Below are 14,403 nucleotides of genomic sequence, written 5' to 3' on the forward strand. Positions count from 1 at the left end.
ATTTCCCAAGCCGGGGGAAAAATGTTACGGTTCTGTAACGATAAAATTTTTAAATAAAATATAATATTAATAAAAAGAAAATAAAGCACGCCGCTGTTCAAATGTTAATAAAGGAATTATTTCTGTGGTCATATCAAGGGGTCTTTTTCTAAAGTGTAAGAATAGTTATCTATTGCATATGATACGAATTAAAGCGAGATGGACATGTCTCGCCCAAATATCAGAACTAGTTTTGCAGCCTATACAAAAATATGGATGGGTTCGTCCAAGGTTACTTAATAGCAAGAAATGAAAAACAAAAAGGGCATTCGAGAGAAGACTGGGGAACTGAAATGTTGTCATGTTGATGAAATGGTTTATGCCGCAATTCCGGCAGTTAAAAATTACTTCTAATAATCGTTAATATTAGTGCTAGTGTAACGAACTTAGTATGCACGTTCTGTGTAAAAAGTTAAAGTGCTGAAGGTGAAATGGTAGATGGTTTTACAACAACTTTTGGAAAAGCAAGGTAAATTTTACCCAATATAAAATGCAGCATAGGGCATAGCTGAAATCTAGGCCAACGAATAATTCGACACCTAATAAGAGTCCGAAGAACATCAATAAGTAGACTATTGTGCTTTCTTTTTCTTTAAAAAACCTAGGTTTCGGTAACGCGCTAAGGCCTTTAAGAAAATAAAAAATATACAATATGACTGAACAAATTTCTCACCAATCCGCAGTTTTTTAGTAGTTTTATTCAATCATTTTTGCAATAAATCGTTTATACAGATTGGATTTTACTAAGTTCTAATATTGCATTTAAAAATAGTATTCAGCAAATAAGTTAGTATTAACATTAAAATTCAACTATAATTAACCTAACTAAAACCTTTAGGGTTTAAGGATAGGATAGAATTGTCCAGTCCTATCGTATAAATAGGTTGGTACCAATCCTTAGGGTATGTAAATGTTTATTTCTTTATGTAGGTATTTAATGATTGAAATACATTATGTCATTTTACCTAATCTACACAAGAATTTGTTATATTATTTTATATTAAACCGACTTTCATATTTTATTGGATTTTATTTCTAGACATAGTTTGTTGTTGGATTTACAGGTTGTCCTATTAGAATATAAAAATTTATATTCAGTAATACAGGGTTTCTCAGGGTACCTAGTGATTCGTTAACATTATCAGTTGGTCGTAATTACTGAAACTCTGGGTGGTCCACTAAATCGAAGGGTCTTCAAGCGAAGAAGTAAAAATCGCAAGGAACTGTGGGACAGTGAAGTCTTTTTCTGGGTTTAGAATTTTACTAATCACCGGGGTTGGCTTGGTATCACTGTTCTCCCACAAACTTCAAAACTATGGGATCAATGGACGTTTCTTAGCTGAAGCAGCATGTGGAACTAAATAATCATGGAGATGGCATTTGTCGTCTAGCATGTTAGGGTCTTTCAAGATATGTTTCATGAAATTTTTAGTTGCTATCACCTGGTCTTGAATTGCTATTGTAGTTCTTTCTGTTTCTGGTTGTAGTTCTCCTTTTGTTTATCCTGTGAATCAGTATAATTTATTAATATGTGATTGTTGTATTATATTCTAATATCACCATGTAGTTTTGACGCCACTTTGTTGTTTTATCTGTCGTGTGTGCTTCTTCACTGTTGTTATCTGGTTATTCTGGTGCTTCTTCTTGGCTGAGATTAAGTGGTGTTATATTAATGTCAGACTCGTTATGTGTAGTGAGCTGCCTTGTTTATTGTGGAAGTATTGTCTAAGTTGTTGATTTGCTTTTTATGTAGCTATGTAATATGTATGAGTCCTCTCTCTCCTTGTGTGCGTGGAAGTGTCATGCGTTGGATGCATGATTTGCGGCAGTGGTTCTATTCAGTTCTTCAGTTTCCGTATTCGACCATTTTATATCGCCAAATGAGTCACTGCGTATGTGTTTGTTGCTTTTACTATGTGTTTAGACTTAAGTTTGCTTTTAAGTATATATGTGATTCTTGTCTTGCATTTTTGTGTCATTTGTTGCTTAATGTTTTTATGTTGCAGTTTTGTATTTTGATAATACCCTAGATATTTGTATGTTTCTTGTTCTTGTAGTGATGTGATGAACTCCTCACTCATGTCTTTATTTCTTCGTTCTCTTCCCATTTGCCTTTTATCATTTTAATCATTTTACATTGTCTATTCCCAAACTCCATGTTGATGTCTACACTGTAGTCTTCTGTTATTTTGATTAAGGAAGATTGAGAAGTTGTTTGATTTGAGTATGTGCTGAGGCATGTAATTTAATACCGTCCATGTAGAGTAAGTGGCTGATGGTATGTAGTATTCTTATTCTGTGTTTTATTGCGTTTTGTGTTGTTAAGTGTTTGTGAAAGTGAGTTTCGACACACGCAGAACCATAGCGCACTCAGCGAATCTCCTAGGAATATTCCCCTGCTTATGTGTATTTCTGTTTCTATTTGTTGTGTAGGTTCGGTGTATAGATGTGTTTTTATTCTCCACGAGTTCATGACGTGTGTTAAGAAATGTATTAGTGTATCGGAGATTTTGTATATGACTCGTCGTAGCCAGCTATGTGGGACAGAGTCGAATGCAGCATGTTAGAGATTCGTTTGCTGTTTTTCTGTTTACTTCAATATTGTACGGTCTATTATAAGTTGTTCTGTATATCCTTGATTGTGCTTGCGACGGCCTTTCTGTTCTTCTGTCATGATGTTGTATTGGGTGAAATTCAATTTCTTTGGGTAATAAGTGATGTTATTATTTTGTATAATATCGGTAGACAGTGATAGGTCTGTAATTGGCAAGATTTTTTATTTTTTTATGTTATGTTTTAGTTTTATGTAAGTTTTACCTTCTGTAAGAAATATTATTATTATTTATTAACTAAAAAAACATTGATGTTTTCGTATATCTTTTTAACTATTCAATAGAGGGCTGATACCCAAAGACGGCTTCTCTCAACTTTCAAAGATACTGTAAAAAGACTGTAATGAATATCGGACTATCATGTTTAATAGCCAAGTACTGGAAAGTTTCCTAAAAGTTACTCTACTAATATATATATAGAAAATTGGCAGAAAAATAAACGATTCAAAAGAAATAAATGAGTCAGTGAAATAAAGTATTCTTGAGAGAGACGTAACACAGATATTAAATATCTAAAAATTGTATTACGTTTTTATAAACCACACAGCAACGGTTAAAGCCGAAGGCGAATTGATAGTGACAAGAAAAATACTTACACGAGTTCAACAAAGATGCTTACTTTCACCACTCTTAGTATTGATGTTTATTGGACGACATAGCTACGAAAATGGATAGGAAAAATGACACCATCTTCTTCTTAAAGTCCCCATCTCCTATCGGAGGTTGAATATCATAACGGCTATGGTCACTTTGTTGGCTGCTGCTCTGAAAAGTTGTAGTGAACTACAGTTAAACCATTCTCTAAGGTTTTTCAGCCAGGAGATGCGTCTTCTTCCTATGCTTCTTCTTCCTTGGATCCTTCCTTGCATAATAATTCTCAGCAGCTCATATTTTTCTCCTCTGGTTATGTGACCCAAATATTCTAGTTTTCTTCTTTTTATGCTGTTCATAACTTCTAACTCCTTATTTAGACGTCGTAGTACCTCAGCATTGGTAATCCTTTGAACCCACTGAATTTTAATATTCTTCTGTAACACCACATTTCGAACGCTTCTATTTTCCTTATGTGTTGTTTCTTCAATGTCAAGCTTCCATTCCGTATAGTAAGATAGAAAATATGTAACATCTTAGAGCCCTCAATCTGAGATGCAACTGAAGGTCTCTGTTGTAAGCATTGTCTTCATTTTCACAAATACTTGCCTTGCAGTTTCAATTCGGACTTTGATTTCTCTGCTTTGGTCATTTTTGTCATCAACCCAGCTTCCCAGATATTTATATGTCTCTACTTTTTCTATTTGGGTTTGCTCTATCATTAATCTTTCATTTCCATGTTGCGATTTGAGACAATCATAAATTTAGTTTTTCTCTTATTTATTTTTAGTCCGTATCTAATGCAATAATCGTTAATTCTATTTACCAATTCTTGTAGCGATTCCAGGGTGTCTGCCATTATAACGATGTCATCAGCGAATCTTATGTTATTTACTATTCTTCCGTTTACAGAGATTCCATCACCCAGACCGCTATCGCTTCCTGGAATATGGCTTCACTGTACACGTTAAACAGTAATGGTGACAGAACACAGCCCTGTCTTACTCCTCTCTTTATATCTATATTTTCGGACTTTTGTTCTTCTATCTTTATATTGGCCTTTTGATTCCAATACAGGTTGATAATGATTCGTAAGTCTCGTCTGTCTATATCTTTTTTTCTCAGTATTTCTATTAGTTTTTTATGTCGGACCCTGTCGAATACCTTTTCGAAGTCGATGAAACATAAATAAATATCTAGGTTCATATCTAAGCATCTTTGAGAGGGACATTAAAAGCAAACAATGCCTCTCTCATTCCCAAACCCTTGCGGAACCCAAACTGAGTATCATCCATATCATCTTCTAGTTTTCTATATAATCTTCCATGAATCACCTTTACAAATATTTGAGGGTATGGCTTATTAGTGATATTGTCCTATAGTCTGAACAATCTTTGGCATATACTGTTTTTGGTATTGCTACAAAGGTGGACACCAACCATTCCTGTGGGATTTTTCCAGTTTTATATACTTCATTAAATAGGTCCAGAAGTACAGGTAGAGTTTCATCGTCTAGACATTTCAGTAGTTTCGCAGGTATTTCGTCTGGACCTACAGTTTTTCCGTTTTTTGCGTTTCGTATTGCTTGTTCGATTTCCTCTATTATGATCTCTGCCCCGTTTCGCTGTCGATTTCTTCGGTTCTTGCCGATTATCCTCAAACAGATCTGTTATGTATGTCTTCCATTTTTTTAATTTCTCTTTAATTTCAATAATGATTTTTCCATTTGCGTCTTTCAGAAGGGCATCTTTCTTTTTCTCAGTGTATTTGTCATTTCCTTTATTTTCTTATGTATGTTAAAGCTATCATACTGTTTAGCATATGCCCTCTATTTCACTGCATTGATTAGCAAGCCAGGTGGTTTTGGCCTCTTTTATTTTCTTTCCTATCAATCTCTGTAGTTCCTTGTATTTTGCTTTACTCCTGCCTTTATGTTTCCTTCTTTCCTCCATTAGATCTAAGATTTCTGAAGTTATCCATCTCTGTTTTTTTCTTATTTTTGTCTGCAGTAGCTTTTCTCCTGCCTTTATTAAAGTTTCCTGTACCATGTTCCATTTGTCATTAACATCTGTTGTTTTTATCACGTCTTGTTTGATTTTCTTTAAGTTATCATTTATTTCTTGTTTTAAGCTCTGACGTATAGTTCTTCTTTTATCTGAGACATCAAACCGTGGTATATTTGTTTGTTTTTGGATCTTCTTCAATTTTATCTGCATTACGCCTACTAATGGATTATGGTCTGAATTTATGTCAGCTCCGGGGTATGTTCTCAGAGATTTTATAGCGTTTTTATATCTAGATTTTATTACGTCATGTATAAATTCACTAAAAATAAACGATTCAAAAGAAATAAATGAGTCAGTGAAATAAAGTATTCTTGAGAGACGTAACACAGATATTAAATATCTAAAAATTATATTACGTTTTTATAAACCACACAGCAACGGTTAGAGCCGAAGGCGAATTGATAGTGACAAGAAAAATACTTACACGAGTTCAACAAAGATGCTTACTTTCACCACTCTTAGTATTGATGTTTATTGGACGACATAGCCTACGAAAAATGGATAGGCAAAATGACACCATAGAATAAATGAAAGAGGCCAAGAGAAAATTAACAGATGAGAAGAGCAATAGCGAATTGCAAGGGAACTGCAGATAAATGAATGCATCTTTCTTGCCTGGAAGCAGTCAGTTCTACAACCGGTGGTACTACAGCCACCTGGCTTATTGTACATCTTCCACTAATTATTACACAAAACAAAAATCTAATACCGTCATTATGTTTTATTACTTTACTCCGTTTGGAGTACCAGAAACTGAATTCACTACGAATTTTGACCATGATGAACGGCATGTGGAATGCAATTTTAGATTCCCTTGCCGAGTAATTTATCAAGCTGTTTGCTTTGCAAGTTTTAGAAAGCACAGTGGGAGAAATTTGAATTCGGTTTCGCTAGGTAGAAATCGTTTGATTTCTCTTTTTGTTTCTAGATGGCGTAGTTACGTCCGTATATAGTTATTTTGATAACTATTGTCTAGGACGGAGAAGATTTTTGTTTTGGGTTCAGAGTAGTGGCTATACCGCTCTGAGGAGACCTAAAGAGGTCGAAATACGTATAAGCGGCTGTCGCTGCCCTGTATCAAAACAAAAATCTAATACCGTCATTATGTTTTATTACTTTAGTCCGTTTGGAGTACCAGAAACTGAATTCACTACTAATTTTGACCATGATGAACGGCATGTGGAATGCAATTTTAGATTCCCTTGCCGAATAATTTATCAAGCTGTTTGCTTTGCAAGTTTTAGAAAGCAGTGGGAAAAATTTGAATTCGGTTTCGCTAGGTAGAAATCGTTTGATTTCTCTTTTTGTTTTTAGATGGCGTAGTTACGTCCGTGATAACTATTGTCTAGGACGAGAAAGATTTTTGTTTTGGTTCAGAGTAGTGGCTATACCGCTCTGAGGAGACCTAAAGAGGTCGAAATACGTATAAGCGGCTGTCGGTGCCCTGTATCAAAACAAAAATCTAATACCGTCATTATGTTTTATTACTTTAGTCCGTTTGGAGTACCAGAAACTGAATTCACTACTAATTTTGACCATGATGAACGGCATGTGGAATGCAATTTTAGATTCCCTTGCCGAGTAATTTATCAAGCTGTTTGCTTTGCAAGTTTTAGGAAGCACAGTGGGAAAAATTTGAATTCGGTTTCGCTAGGTAGAAATCGTTTGATTTCTCTTTTTATTACACAATTAACTATTTTTGAGAGATGTGCGGGGATAATAACTTCCTTCCCCACCCAGTCTGCAAAGTTTTTAAACAATTTTTCCATTTCGACTATTGGATATAACATTGAGTGTATAACACTTTTTAGTGGTAATCAACAGCAGCAAATGGTAAAACATACTCTTGGAATATAGAAATGAGATCAACCGTGATCACAAGCTAACTAGTGAAAAAGGGATGATTCGTAACTAATGACAAGGAAAAACTAAGAAAGTTGTGAGAAAATTCGTCAGATAAAATTAAGCATGCGTCTCTTACAACCTTCTTTGCAACAATGATTATTTTCAATTTAATTCTTATTAAATGCGGTAATTATCTAAAACAGGTATAATAAGAAATTAACTTTTACCATTCCATAGGATCCGATGGAATTTTCAATCTCTCTTGTTCCTTTTTGTAATTTCCATCAACTTGCCACTGAACTATAAATTTTGGTTTTGTTGTGGCCTCTGTAGATTTTAGTTCTTCTTTGTCATATTTGGGAGATTCTATTTCTTTAACTTCTTCATTGTCCTCTATAACGTAATTATTACATAATTCATAACATAAGAGTTGATATTAAGAGCATTAAAAATTTAAAAACAAATTAATATTAGACATTAAAAACTTAAATAAGTGTATAACATTAGAATTAAAATTGGACACGACTGCTTGTACTGATAGGCAAGCGGTTTAGCCCTAAAAAGGTGCTTTTTTAGGGCTAAACGGAATATACCGACTAATTTTTTGCATTTCTACCGCACAAACCTTTTTTTTTTTCGATACTATACATCTGTTCAAGTTCAAATGTATGTTTTTTTAATTGTTCCAAGTAGGCCTGAAATTGTTATTAACAAATATCTTATAACGAAAAAATAATTTCCCGAATCGCTTCGAGTAGTATTTTTTTGGGCGTATCTCATCGAAATAAATACTGTTTCTCTCTTGATAATTTTTCTAAAAATGCTTTCTTTTCAAGTTATTAAAAGCTTTATAATCTTTAAACCTTCAAGTACAAGTAAGAATATCTTGATAGCCAAAGATAAATGGTTTCTATCTTGCTGAAAACATGGAACCAAATATTTCGAATATGCGTTTCGAGCAGTCTTCCGCTAAGGGTGTATGATTGCGGCAATACAGGTACGTATAAATTTTTGGTTAAATTTCAAATATTAATTAAATACAACATATTACTTACAATTTATTTCGAAAAAATAAATATTACTTACAACTACTTTCAAAATATTACTTATAAATTATTTAGAAAAGAAGAGATATTTCTAATTCTTTTTAAAAAGGCGTATTATAATTAAAACAATTAAAATTAATTTTTTGCAAAGGCACAATGGTGTAAATTTTCTTTTAATATACTATTATTTAATGTTTTATTACACTAAAACCTCTTTATCAAGATATAATTTACTTTTCATTGAATATAATATTAATTGCACATCGTTTTCATTGTCAATAATTTCAAAATTTTTGTCAACAGCAGCAGGATTTCCATCTCCAAAGCTAATTTCATTGTCTTTAATAGAGTCGCCTTTAAAATTATCTGGTGTACATGCACAATGCACATACTGCGCCGCATTCTAAATTATAGGAAATATAATTACAATTTTTCGTAGAACATTTTCCGGTACATGAACAGAAATACTTTTGTAACATATCTAAACAAGTTTCGCCTTCAAAATCATTAAAATCGAAACAATTATTTTCCATTGTCCAATCATAGGTTAATGGATCAAGAGATGAAATAATACCGTTTTTTTTACTTGAATCCATTAATTTATTTGGCACTTTGCTCTTAAATAATGTAACAATCCTGGTTTCGAAGGTGGTAATTTTTCAATCGATGCATTTTTTAATGCAATATTATACTCGTGCTTTAAATTTATGGATTAATGATATTTTTTAAACTTATTTTGAGGATCGTACAGTTTAGAAAAGAATGCTGTCAAAATTGTAAGTCCTGGGTCTAAAGATAGTAGTAGTCAAATTGGTTAATTTTTCCAATTGAACATCAGTAAATTTCTGCAAAGCTTTATAGACCTTCTTTTTTCCAATAGCATAAAACGCACTTGTGGTATCACACACGATATTATAACCCTCACTCAATAACGAGTTAAAACAAGTCTGTAAAAAAGTCAAAACGATTCGAGCGCCTGTATCGACGCAACCGTACACGCTTAACGATAGACTGCTCGAAATATTCGAAATATTTAGTTCCATGTTTTCAGCAAGATATAATTCCATTTATCCTTGTTAAAATATTCTTACTTATACTTAAAGCTTACAGATTGGAAAGCTTTTTATACAATTGTAATTCATTTAGTAGATTTTTAGAAAAAAAACTCCCAAATATCACTAATTAAAGCATTTTTTCAACAAAAAATTGCAAATAACTTGAAAAGGAAGCATTTTTCGAAAAATTACCAAGAGACAAAAAGTATTTATTTTGATGAGATACGCTTAAAAATCTTTTCAAATCGATTTGGGAAATTGTTTTTTGTTATAAGTTATTTGTCAATAACAACTTCCGACCCTCTTAAAAAAAAATTTAAAATATATATTTGAACTTAAAAAATATATAAAATCGCATAAAAAAGTTTGGTGCGGTACAAACGAAAACAAAATTAATCGGTTTATGCTGTGCTTATAGGGGTCGATCAGCTAGTCATCAATAGTTACTTCCTAGGAAATCATATAAGCTATATAATATAAGAAGCTATAGGATAAAATTAGTGAAAAAGTATTTGAAATAGGCTCTCGCTATGAATATTAAAAAACCCAAATATCTATGAGTGGAACAAACAGCATCAGACTATTAGAAGACCGTATAATAAAAAACTATAATATATATAAGTACCTTGGAAGCTTAATAGCACATGTAAATGCTAGTAGGGAAGAGAAACAAAATAGGATATATATATATATATATATATATATATATATATATATATATATATATATATATATATATATATATGTATATATCTATGAAAATAGAAAAGCCACCAAATATATACGTCGCAAGAGCACAATTCGTCAGACGTTCCGTGTATGAATCGGTATTATTAGAGTCTTATAACGCGTTATTTCTGCATAACTTTCCGTCGTCAGAGACTCAGGTAAATACAGATTCAAACACAGAATCGCTAGCAAATGTCTCTTTATTTCTCACTTGTAGTAGTAGCTGCAAACGGCGCCATCTACTGTTATTACCACGACCTAAATACGATTTAATAAAATCGTTTTCTATCCTTTTGAGCTGTTCGAAAATTGCAAAGTTTACATTTCAGCAAAAGCATGTTATCGTTTTGATAAGCAGAGAACCCAAATATATATAATACACATATATATATATATATATATATATATATATATATATATATATATATATATATATATATGTATATATATATATATATATATACATAATACACATTATATATATATATATATATATATATATATATATATATATATATATATATATATTGTTATGCTATTTAAATTGTATTATATTGCTTACTTAGGAAAAATCCTGTCTATATTTATTAAATGAACTAATCTCCAATTAATCACAATAAATCAGCATTAATTAATTACAATCTCAGGCTATTTAAATTGTACGATTTACCTTTGATCGTGGATTCAAAATATTTTCCAATTGGCGTCCTAATCGGGATAGGTAATATGACCTGAATAAAATACATAGAATTTCAACTGAACTATATGTGAGATGTCCTTTATTTTAATGAAATTTTATACAACAATCAATCCTGTAATATTTGCAATATACTAACTTTAAATATATGAGAAGTTGTTTTCTATCATGGACCCAAATGTTATTTTACATTGATTTTTAATATGTGTTATAACTAAGCTCTTTTTATAATTCCTTTTTTTTTTAGTGATCGCAAAATTAACTGTCTCTATTATTTATTCAATTTACTTAATTAATAAATGAAAATCACACTCCGGCTCTAATGAAATTTGACTGACCTTTCCTTCTCTGCCGTTGCAATTCTATGGCCACGCCACAACAAAAAAATCCTTTCTCTGCTTCTGCTCCTATTGTGGTCCAGATGACGTACACCTTTCTCCTATCTGTCCTTGTATCTCCAAATGTTTCCGGCTTCGTCTGCTATTAATATTCTTAGGCCCTTTGGTTTTCTATCTCTCTGTACCCCGTTCCTCACACTGGTCAGCTTTTCCACCGCAAATAAACACACCCGGTAAATTACGTCTTCGGGACTTCAAACAAACACAAATCACAAAGCTCCTTCCTTCTTGGACGACGAAAACTGACTAACTAACCTTTTTTTCTCTCTCCTATCTCATAGCCAAAACCAAACCTCCTTGCATTCAAAATTTGACCAATAAAAATCATCCACCTCTTGTGAGTATATCGTTACCACCCAACTCTCTCTATAAAACGTCATTCGGGTAATTCCAGAAAACAAATCTTCTTTAATTATTCTAACTAAATCTATCTACTTTACAAATATTTCTTACTAATAGCTACAAACGATACCTGTTTCTCAATTCAATGTCTTTTGTTAATAAACTTTTACCGATATAATCTTTCGGGGAGAAAACCACCGCAAATCCCGGTCCATTGTTCAACACTTTCTATATACACTTTTATTCCGGGTAAAACCATTTCACAATAACCGACTTATTTAAATTTCTTATCGATAATATTTGAAAGTCTTGTCTCTGAGGCCTAATGAACAATTCTTCGAACAACTTAAAATACATATTTTGTCTTATACAGGATGTTTGAAAATTCATATGCCCGTGTCTTTATGAAATATCAATAATTTTAATTTTTATTTAAGTAATAAAATTTGTATATCGGTTTTTTATTGCTTATGGACATTCAAAAGTACAACAAATCCCCGCCTTTGTAATCGATAAAATTTATCAATTTATGCAACTAAATTTTCTCGAGGCAAAATAAACGCACTTCCTGTATGCTATCTGTACTTATGCTACGTATTATCCTATCCTACTATCTACTTTATACAAATTTAAATCTTCATTCGTGATATTTAGATACATCATGGATATTATAAATACCTCTGATCTTTTCAGAATCCATATGTTTCAACTCATAGCTGTTTACTCCATCTTCGTTGTTTACTATGTATGGCCCTTCGAAAACAGGCATCAATTTTGCGCAAATACCGGTCTGAAGATTTGACACTCTTAATGCTCTTACCATTACTTTGTCACCCTTTTGGAAAGTTACTGGTCTTCGTTTCCTATTATGACCCTGTCTCTGGATGTATTTCTCATTGCTTCTTCTTAATCTCCTCTGAACGGTTTCTATAACCTGTCGATACTCTCTTTGTTCTGGATCTTCCCACGGTCTTATCGGCATGACGCCTTTCATGATGTATTCTGGTGTTTCTTTCGTTACTGTACTTGGCATGGAATTTAGGTACATCTCTATTTCTCCCAATTTTCTGTCCCATCGCCGATGTTGACCATCCGTTGCAATACGAAGAAATTTCGTTACCTCTTGTATAAATCGCTCAGAAGGATTACTTTGGGGATGCCTGATGCTTACAAAGTTCGTCTCGATTCCCCGTTCTCTAAGCTGTCCCTTGAAACGATCATTTCGGAAGTACGTTGCATTGTCTAGTAAAATTTTTCTTGGGGTTCCTACCGTAGCGATGAAATTGTCTATTTTTCTCAATATTTCTTCCCCTTTTGTGGTGCGGCAACTATATAATTTTACGTATTTTGAGAACACATCCACCATCACCAGAATATGCTTGTTTCTTTGCGTGGTCACAATTAGATCGCTTAACATGTCGATGGCTATAATGTCCAGGTTGTTCCGGGAAACAATGCTCTTTGCAATATTTTCGTTTTTAAAATTCCTGCTCTTGTATTTCTGGCATACTTCGCATTTCTGTGTGATCTCTTTTGCAATGCGGTAATCTTGTCGACTGATGTAGTTTTCCCTAAATACAAGCCATACCTTTCTACTGCCAATATGTCCATTTTCCTCGTGTAGTTTCTTGATGATTCTTTCTGCCAATGTCGGTGTCACTAAATATAATTCCTTTCCGTCTATTCTCTTAAAAAATATCTCGTTTTCTAGCTCTGCTCTTCTCTTTTCTCTTTCTTCTAGGCCTTCCTGGTCGGTCCTTATCTCATTTAACGAAAATATCCCTTCGTCTTGTGTCAGTATATTCAATCCCACATGTAATGTAATTGTCTCCTTTTTTCCTGTATCTTCGTCCCGTGTTAAAGCGTCAGCTATTATGTTGTCTTTCCCTTTGATGTATCGAAATTGGAAATCATACTCTTGTAAGAGCAGAATGCCTCTGTGTATTCTGTTATTTACCAATCGATTCTTCATGATGTGTATCAATGCTGCATGATCCGTTTCGATGGTGAATTTAGCTCCCAATAAGTAAAACCTTAATTTGTTTACGCAAAATAGTACACTGGCGAATTCCAACTCGGTGACACTGTATTTTCTCTCATGTGTTTTAGTCACTCGAGATATAAAACATATCGGAACCTCTTGGCCGTTTTGTATTTGCGACAACACTCCTGCAAATTTCTGTATCGACGCATCCGTACGGAGTATAAACGGCAAATTGTAAATAGGGTGATATATTTTTGTTCCTTTAGCAAATTCTTGTTTCAATATTTTGAAAGCTTCCTCCTGTTCTTCTTTCCAATTCCATTTGTCCCTTTCTTTAACAATTTTATTAAAGGAATTTCTTTTTGGCTTAAATCGGGAATTAATTTCTTGAAATAATTTATCGTACCGAGAAACCCTCGCAATGTTTTTAGATTTGTTGGTCTTGGGTATTCGTCGATGAGCTTTACTCTGTCCTCGGCTAGACTTACAGTTTCGGTGTCAAGTTTGAAACCCAAATAAATCACTTCCTTTTGAAAAAATTGACATTTTTCAATGTTAGTTTTAATCCCGCTGTGTCCAATTCTTTCAAAATTATTTTGATATGTTCCACATGACTCTGCATATCTTGTGAAAAAATTAATAAATCGTCGATGTAATGGACGATGAACTCTTCATGGTGATTCAAAATGGTATGCAAAGCTCGTACAAGTGCTGCACAGGCGCTTTGTAATCCAAACGGAACTACCTTAAATCGGTATACTATACCATCAATTGAAAAGGCAGTGTAGTTTCTACACTTTTCAGCCAAAGGTATTAACCAAAAACTATGCTTTAGATCAATTTTTGAGAAAATATGTGATCCCGTGATCCTTCCAAAAATGGCCTCGATATTTAACGGTGATTCATATTGTGATACTGTGTGTTGGTTGATATTTCGGGCATCTAAACAGAGTCTTAACTCTCCACTGCTCTTCTTCACTATCACAATTGGGTTAATAT

At 33.1% G+C, this 14,403-nt stretch overlaps 1 protein-coding gene across 1 annotated transcript in view; it reads right to left on the bottom strand.

Annotated features, from left to right (window-relative positions):
* The window catches only part of LOC140431090 (DNA-binding protein Ets97D-like), a 122,437-nt gene that overhangs the window by 41,272 nt on the left and 66,762 nt on the right, over window positions 1-14,403 (bottom strand). Inside the window, exon 4 of the mRNA XM_072519013.1 lies at window positions 7,381-7,546. Within this exon, the coding sequence (XP_072375114.1) occupies window positions 7,381-7,546 (166 nt within the window). The remainder of the gene's footprint in view (window positions 1-7,380; window positions 7,547-14,403) is intronic.

The sequence above is a fragment of the Diabrotica undecimpunctata genome, unplaced genomic scaffold (assembly GCF_040954645.1).
Source record: "Diabrotica undecimpunctata isolate CICGRU unplaced genomic scaffold, icDiaUnde3 ctg00000568.1, whole genome shotgun sequence".
Taxonomy (NCBI): domain Eukaryota; kingdom Metazoa; phylum Arthropoda; class Insecta; order Coleoptera; family Chrysomelidae; genus Diabrotica; species Diabrotica undecimpunctata.